At 44.1% G+C, this 8,428-nt stretch overlaps 1 protein-coding gene across 1 annotated transcript; it reads left to right on the top strand.

Annotated features, from left to right (window-relative positions):
* The first annotated feature begins 3,531 nt into the window (after positions 1-3,531).
* Positions 3,532-8,428, top strand: SDHAF4 (succinate dehydrogenase complex assembly factor 4). The gene is made up of 3 exons (XM_084515965.1): positions 3,532-3,605; positions 5,522-5,674; positions 8,163-8,428. Exons 1-3 carry the CDS (start codon positions 3,566-3,568, stop codon positions 8,270-8,272), a joined length of 303 nt encoding a protein of 100 aa, XP_084372091.1. The 5' UTR covers positions 3,532-3,565; the 3' UTR covers positions 8,273-8,428.

Genomic DNA, 8,428 nt, shown 5'->3' with positions numbered 1-8,428 from the left:
CTGAAATCTTCTGCGAATTACCAAAATTTTGGGGAGGCATTTTTGCATATAATTAATAATTTTGTATTATTTGAAATGAATATAGCAATAATAGTTTATAATGACGTGGTTTTGCATTTGATATGGTTTGTTAATACAGTCTTTGTAATCTCTTTTCTTCTCTGGCTTCCAAGTTTCAGCTGAGCACCTGCAGCTTGGCAACGTGTCCATTTCAGAGGTTTTTATTAGAGTTGGGTTAAGCAAGTGCTTATGACACAAAGATACCTTAACATTCCCCCTCTAACAAAATCTAGCTTTATTAATGATTCTTATATTATGATGGTGCTACCATGTTTGAAATATTTAAATTATGTTCTGGCTTCTTGACTGCCTTTTGTTTAAGAGTATTCCAGTAGCTTAATTTTTTAATATCAGTTTAGGGAGGTAGATCTACAAATTTTTCCTTGATTCACCATGATGAAGTTAAAATACTGCGAGTACAGAACTATTTAGACATTTCTGTCACTATTGAAAAATGTTTTGCTGGATCCCTCTGAAAATCAGAAAGTGTACATCATGCTTTTGTGATTTGCGAAGCAGAGATATCCTGCACTGTAGTCACTTTTTTTCTTGACTTCTTTTTTAATACTTGAGCCCATACATTTAAGCAGTCTTGCATTTGGCTTGTTCTTTAAGGGAAATGGATGGTATAGAAAATCATGTGATATTTGCACGTAGAGATCTTCTTTTTCTCCTAATGTGTATTGCCCAGTGCAGTCCATTTGTAGTCTGGGAGCCCTCTCAGTACTGCAGCCTTCGTGGGGGCTGTTCAACATCTTTAAGTCCCAAAGGAATGGCCACTACTTGTTGTAAGACAGCACCAAGTGGCATGATGACCCCAGCGTGTCCTGGAAGTGCATTTATTAACTGTATGGTATGCTTGCAGTTGCTGTCTGAACAACACATGCATTCATCCATGTTTTGGACAACTGTGTACGTGTTGCACAGCATGCTCCCCCTACTCCTGTTTATTTCTGTTTACCAGATAGAAGTACAGACTCATATGCAAAATTAATTCAGTGCTGTGATCCAAAGCAGCCATAAAGTGCTCCCTCTCTCCCTCTTCTGTTTGAATCAGGGCTTCATCTTCCCGTGGTGATAGCGACCTCTCCTCTGTGCAGGTATTGTACAACCACTTGACAGAGGATTATGCTGCATCAGATGCTGCTTACAGGATGGGAGTTATATATTAGGGTCTTGTTCCTTCAGGGAGCTGCCCATCTCTCAATCCCTGAAAGGGGTTTGTTGCTCCTGTTATTCGCAAAGCTCCCAGTGATATTATTAGGACATCATTTTGTAAAATGACAGTGTCTGAAATTCTGCTTGTGTGCAGTGTATATAAATGAATTTCTTGGTTTGTATTTGAATCTTCCATCCAAATTAAGCGTTCTGATCCCATGGGTCTGGATACTGATTGGGGGAAAAAAAGAGAACACTCTGGAAGTGACCAGGCTTTGCAGCAGAGCCAAGAATTTCCACATTGGTGGAAAATTTATTCTATAGCCACAAAACACCCTTCATTCCAAGCTAATCTTATCAGCACAGGTATGTTGTTCACACAGCTAAGGTTTCTTGACTTCAGAAAGGAAATGCTCAGAGGGAGCCTTAGGAATCAACTTCTGTTGGCGGCGGTGTGTGACAGTGGTGGATGTCATACTTTCCAGATAACACTCATGGAAAGCTTATGTTCTGGCTCATCTGAATTGACCTGCTGGCAGAGTGTGTGTTAGCTCCAAGTCTCCTATTCCCTGCTTTTTAGAACAGCAAAATAAATAATACAATTTTTGATTCCTCCTTGCAAGGCAAGCTGGAGAGTAAGAGAGAAATGATCAGTACATGGAGGGAGGGAAACAACAACAGCAAGCATTTCTTTTAATCACAAAGTGGCAAATTCCTGTGGCATGTGCTAAATTTGTACTTAGCTATGTTCAGATTCACAACCTTCTCAACTGCAGGATCCGGAAGTACGGAATTGAGGAGTAAAATGTGCATTTTGCATTTTTACAGGAATATAATAAATAAAGCGTAGAAAATAATGCTTTGAAGACTTCAGCTTATTTTTTTGGTGGAAGAATAGTTCCTAGCTAATCCTACATTGCTATTTCATCCTTAACATCTGGGAATGCATGTCAGCATGATTATCATGGATTTGCTTTAAGCCCTCAAGCCACAGAGCATACTGCTACTTGGTACCTGCAGACAGCTTGGTATGAGTATTTTTTAAGGTAAGGATTTTGTGATAGCTTTTACTGTTGCAAGTGCATACATAATTCAGAATTTGTCATAGACCTGTGGGCTTTTTCCTTGCTGCTTTTGGTCAGAAGAGCATTTTTCCTGCACGAACCACCAGTATTACATTTTATTCTCTCTAGTCTAGAAGCCCAGCATCTTGCTGTTAGAATAAAGAAGAGGGCTTCCCATTATTTTCAGTCTCTAATGTCCAATTAACCATGTTATAAAAAGCTTATTGAGGAAATATCACACAGAAGGCAGTCAGTTAAATTTAATCACTTCCAGCGTGTAGGCATTGCCAGTTGCAGCGCAATAAACCCAGCGGAGCGTGGCTGTTAATTTACTTTCTTAAACTGCTCAAACACAAAATGCTATTTTAGACTCCCATCTCCACAAATGGCTGAGTGAGTGAGTGAGTTATCTTCTGCGGCTTCCTATCTGTGCACAGAGTTTTGAATTCCCTTTCCTGGAGGAGCAAAGTTAGCAGGAGGTGTTAGGAGATTGACAAAAATGTCAGTATGCTCAAAAGAAATCAACTGGAGCTTGTGACAGGACCTCCACCCCCCTATGCCCAGACCTTATCTGTTCCAGGCTTAGGTTTGTACTAACGAGCTTAGGGATATGGTTTAGTGGAGGACTTCTTAGTGTTAGGTCAGAGGTTGGACTCGATGATCTTGAGGTCTCTTCCAACCTAGAAATTCTGTGATTCTGTGACTGTAGAGGGTTCAGAGCACTTTCTCAGTGTATAAATTGGAAAAGTTAAAAAAGATGTGGTCTGAAGTACACTATCAGGTTCAGTGACTGGGCTGCGTTGCTTGGTTTCTTGCTGCCTTCTCCCTACCTACTCAGGTGCAGAAAGAGCATCAGCTGGGGGGAGAGAGGTCAAATTTATTAAATAATGAAACAATTAAGTGAAGGGAAAAAAAGGGAAAAGTCATGACAACCTTAAAGTTCTATAGCCTTTAATTTATGAGGAGAAAGCCAGCCTGAAGCTCAACCCTGTGGTGCCAGCCTGACTCCCTTATGCAATCATAGATCGTTTGGGGTTGGAAGGGGCTTTAAAAACGATCTAATTCCAACCCCTCTGCCGCGAGCAGGTTCACCTCCTCCTAAACCAGCAGCTCTCCCGTCCCAGCTCCCCTCCGGGTGCTATTTCCCCGCTGTCCTTTAACTATTTTTTATTTCTCTCCGCCCCGCCCGGCGCCGCGCCTCCCGCCCCTCCCTCAGCGCCCAACGGCGGCCGCGCCAGCTCCGCCCGCAGCCGTTGCGCACGCGCCGGGCGCCTGAGGCGGCCATGGCGCTGCGGCTGCTGCGGGGCGCCGCGGGGGCGGCCAGTAAGCGGCGGGCGGGGCGGGGAGGGACGAGAAGGGAAAAGAAAAGAAAAAGAAGGGAAAAGAAGGGGGTGAGGAGGACCCTGGGGGTCTTCCCAGCTTCTCCTCCTCCTCTTCCTCACTTACGGGCGGTTGCCTCGGTGGTTGAAGGGCGCCTGAAGTGGCGGCGGGGGGGGGGGTGAGGGGTGAGGGGCCCGCCTCGGCGCTCTCTGCCCCAGTCCCGGTGTGTGAGGGATTTTCGGCTTCTCTTTAAGTCCAGATGGGTCATTAACGCGTTGCGTGGCTTGGGGACTGCCCTCAGGGGGTGAGGAGGCCGAGGGCAGCTTGCAGAAGGCGCTGTGCTGCTGGGGTTGGGTGTGCCTGTCGCAGAGGTGCTTGGTGTTCAACTTCTCGCACCACTGTGTCAAGGGGAATGCATCTTGGTCAGCAGCAGCAAGTGTTAAAAATAGGAAAAATGGGTTTTGTCTCTCTGTGCTGAGATAATCAATCTCATATCAGTAGCTTAATGTGACTTCTGTTTGAATTCAGACTAGAATATCAGCCATAATTTAGCCATATTTTTCTAAGTGGCATCTGTTTCAGCTTGCTGAAGAGCCAGTTGATTGGCAGGAGTAGAAGGGCCCAGCGTAAGAAGGAGAATTAAATTCCTCCCTGTTCAGTCTGCTATGTCATAGCTAAAGGAAAAAAAAAAAAAAAGATTCCTTAAGGGCATTGGCAGTGGGTGGCAGGTATGGTATGGTTTATGTGACCATAGGGTTGAATCTTAAGGTTGTGGGATTTCGGGATGAATGGATGCTCTGGTTGTGGCAGTGCAGGTGGATCGTTGTTTGGTGTAGGGGAGGTGAATCCGCACTGCTCGCAGAGGCTGTCTGCTGCGATCCCTTTAGCACGGTGGGGTAGTTCTTCACAGTGGTTTGCACCTGGGTGTTACCTGGAAGATTCCTGCTTGAATCCTCCTTAAGAAAGGTCAGAGCCCCTTCAGGCACATGTCCACAGTAACAAGAACTACCCTCCAAAGATACTTTGGCTATGGCCTTGGCTTTTTAACCAAGTGCAGAAATATCAGTCGTTTTGAGAGGTTTTCCCAAGTAACTTCTAACTTGGTAATGACTTTTGAACAATTCGTGACTTATCCTATCTGTGTACCTCTTTGTTTTTAGACTACGTAACTTTGAGGTACAGCTGATTGGCTTTCTCCATTCATGTTCAAAAATTCTTAGTAGGTCTTTGTTAAACACCTTTTCTTTTTTTTTCTCTTTAAAGCATTTGCACAATTTGCAGTTGTATAAGTGAACATAAATGTGCTTAAAGTTTGTCGTGCTTTTGCCTACCAGCTTAATTATTTTACCATCATAAACAAAGCCCATCTATTCTATAGCAATTTTCTGGAATACCTGTTACTAAAGGATCAATGTTTTTTTCTTTATTTTTTTTAATGCTTTCCTTTGGGAAGGCGGAAGCTTTTTCTGACTAAAAAGCTGCTGGAAATGAGCCAAAACCTGGAAATCAGCAGGTTTGGGGAGGTCAGGATTCTTCCAGGAAAACAGAATGTACTGGTCTGTGCTAGCACAACTACTATTTAGAGTCTAAAATACCAAGAAGGTAATGGTGAAGAGAAGTTCAAGCAGTTTAAAATACACTGTTTATGTGAACAGAGTTACACAACTAACACAGTTTTCCCTGCATATGTTTCTAGGACTGAAAATAAAGAGTCTGGCCTTAGGTGGTTGTGAGTTGAGTTTTCAACTAGTATTTGAAGGGTTTTTCCTTGGCCTTCATTCCCTAGTTTCTGAAGTTAGGTGGTTTGTTTTTTTTTCCCTTTTTTTTTTTTTTTTTTCCCAGAGGTTCTCTAAACAGTGCTAGAGCTGTTCAGTGTTAAAGCCTCATGTTTACATTACACGTGTCCATTCATTTGACAGGGTCATCAGTGCTTTGCAGCTCTCTGAGGAGCACGAGCTCTAACACAGGAGGAAGACCTGAACCCGCTAAGCAGGCACTTAAGAAACCAAAATTGCCAGTAGGCCGATTTGATGAACCGGAGGAGTCCAGTATAGAGAGGGAACCCCTGGAAAGTAAGTCACGTTTTACAAAATTGAAAGCTGTATTTTTAAAAGTCACGGTTTGGAGATGTTGTGCTGAAAACAAATGGAGATGGGACAGCTGTGACAAGTAACACAAAGGATGTATGAGCAGAAACTTCCTCGAAACAAGGGTGGTCGAACGCTGCAGAAAGTCACCCAGCGAGTTTGTCACCTAGTGAGGGTTCCACTAAATGTCACTGGGGTGGCCAGCATTAGCCTGTTACTGTATAGCTCTAACTGGTGGTGGTGAACTCATGAGGGCACCAGCTACTTTTTGTTATCCAAAAAAGTCAGTTCTGTTCTTAGTCCCCAAAAGATTCCTGACCTGTGCTGTATTTTGGGGTTGCTTTTTCTTAGCTGTGCATGGAGTGTTTTGAAGAGCACCAGCAGATGCTGTTTCCTGAGCCCTCGGTGGGGCCCTGATGAACTGCAGCTGCTGGGGCTGTGTTCCCCTGGCCTTAGTGTAGGGGGCCTGGCAGCCCCAGGTACCAGATGTGTCACTGCTGAAAGCTGCTGTAAACATGTGCTTATTTATCAGACAGGAGAGAGAAGGAGTCTGTTTCCCTCCCTTTTTGATTAGCCATCTCTCCTTAAATAAAAGCACTAGGCAGACTTGATCTTACACGCCAGTGTGCTGTTTGGTTACTCATTGTTCACCAGTAGCGATAACCCGCGTTGATCCATTTCGAGGTCTCCAGGATGGGCTTTTTCAATATATTGGTAGATCCCTGTGACTATCCAGATGACAGAACGACTGAAAAATTACAGCATGGTCTGCAAAATGGCTGCAAGCAATTTCAGATTGACTCACTTGAGCACTGACTCAGAGTTGGAGTTGTTCTTTAAGCAGTATTTAATCCTTCATCTCTTGTCCTTTTAGTTCTGGGGAAATAAATGCCATTAGTGCTTCATTTAAAATAAATGCTTAATTATTATCTTGTGCTTTTGGCTTAAGTGTTCTATATTTAGAGCAAAATTGAAGGTTTCTTTTGGCTTTAGATGTAGTTGTACCTGGGTATTCTTACACATAACATGAGTTTGTTAAAACGCCCACTGCCCATAGTATCCTTGATGGCTGTTAGAAAAAAACGTGAGGGTTTGAGATGGCCATTTGCGATTCCCTCTGCCGTGTAGCTGTTGTGGAGAAGCCTTCTGACCTTCTGTGTCCACTGTCAGCACAGCAGCAGTGCTTGGGTATCAGGATGATGACATCTACGGGATAATGTGAGATGCTTTTGTGCTCCTTGAGCTGTGGGGAGTACTCGAGTACTTGATGTTCCCTGTCAGGGTCCCTATGAGTGTCCAGGCAGGCCTCAGGGTGTGTCATCCCGCATCACCTGTAGCCATATGAGTCTGCCTCTGGCACTGCCCTTTTTCATCGCTCTCCAGGGTTCCTGGTGTCTCCTCTCATTCTCAGCCCTGCTCCTTGTTACCTGCGTTCCCACCGGTGCTGGCTCAGTGATGCGACAGAGGGAGCCCAGAGCTGGGTGTACCGGAAGGTTCTGGAATCACCGTGGCAAGGGTGGTGTGGGGTGCAGAGAGCTTCAGAGCACTCTGCCGTATGCCGCAGGATGAAAAAATACCCAGTGTAGGGTGGTGCCATGCCAGAAAGTGACTCCTCTGTGGCTTGGCCATGCCTCTGCAGCCGGCCCTGAGTCCCATTCGGAGTCCCATTCACACCCTGCTCAGGAAGGGTTCCCCTCTCCTGAAGGGGCACCACAGGGACTTAGCAGCCTCATGCTCAGTTCTAAAAAGTAAAAAGTCTAATTTTAGTTATCTAGGATTTCATAGATGGTGGTGTTTAGCCTGTTGATACACCTCAACATGGTATTTACTGAAAAAACTCTGTCCATGAAAACACGGTGTTTTAAGTACAAGAATTACAGAATCTCAACTAAAGTTCTTACACCTGTGAGTCTAAAATCAGAAACCTGAACAAACGCAGACAACAACCTGATATTTTAGATGTAGCAAACATGTTAACAGCATACCTGCACGATGCCAGTTCTTTCTGTGAAGTCACTGTGGTGCTTTGGACATGAGTTGCTTTTTTGTTTGCTGAACAGAATTTGATGACGCTTTTAACTGACTGTAGTCCCAAAACTCTGAAATGATTCTATTATTGCTCGGGGAAGTGCTTAACTCAAGGTTGCCCTTAACAGGATAATTTGTATTTAAGTGTGGACTGAGAGACAAAGCTTACAGATGATGACAACTTTCTATTTCACAGAAAGGTTGGGGTTGGCAGGGCCCTCTGGAGGTCCTCTGCTCCAACCCCCTGCTTGAGCAGGGCCACCTACAGGTCTCCAGGGAGGCAGACACCATGGTATCTCTGGGCAACCTGTGCCAGTGCTCTGTCACTCAGGCAGTTTAAAAAAAAAAAAAGTGTTTCCTGATGTCCAAAGAGAACTTTGTTTCAAGATGCACCCATGTTTGTCAACATTATAGGCTTTTTAATGACTTTTCCCTGTCATTCTAGAGTTCCCTGATGGAATCAATCCTACTACAAAAGAGAGAGGTGGACCTAAAGGCCCTGAACCGACACGTTTTGGAGATTGGGAGAGGAAAGGACGTTGTATAGACTTTTAATGTGTAAATGTATCAATATTGCTAATAATGTTCCTGTGAAAAATGTATCATGTATAGAAAAGCCTCAGCTGGATTTGCTGTGAAGCTTCCTGTTTGTGTCATGCTTGTGATGAATTTTCTGAGATATTTATGTAAATAAACACAATAACACGTCAA

The sequence above is a fragment of the Aythya ferina genome (genome assembly GCF_964211825.1).
Source record: "Aythya ferina genome assembly, chromosome: 3".
Classification (NCBI taxonomy): domain Eukaryota; kingdom Metazoa; phylum Chordata; class Aves; order Anseriformes; family Anatidae; genus Aythya; species Aythya ferina.
Note: the sequence above shows the minus strand (reverse complement) of the source record. Positions and strands in the feature narration are given on the sequence as shown.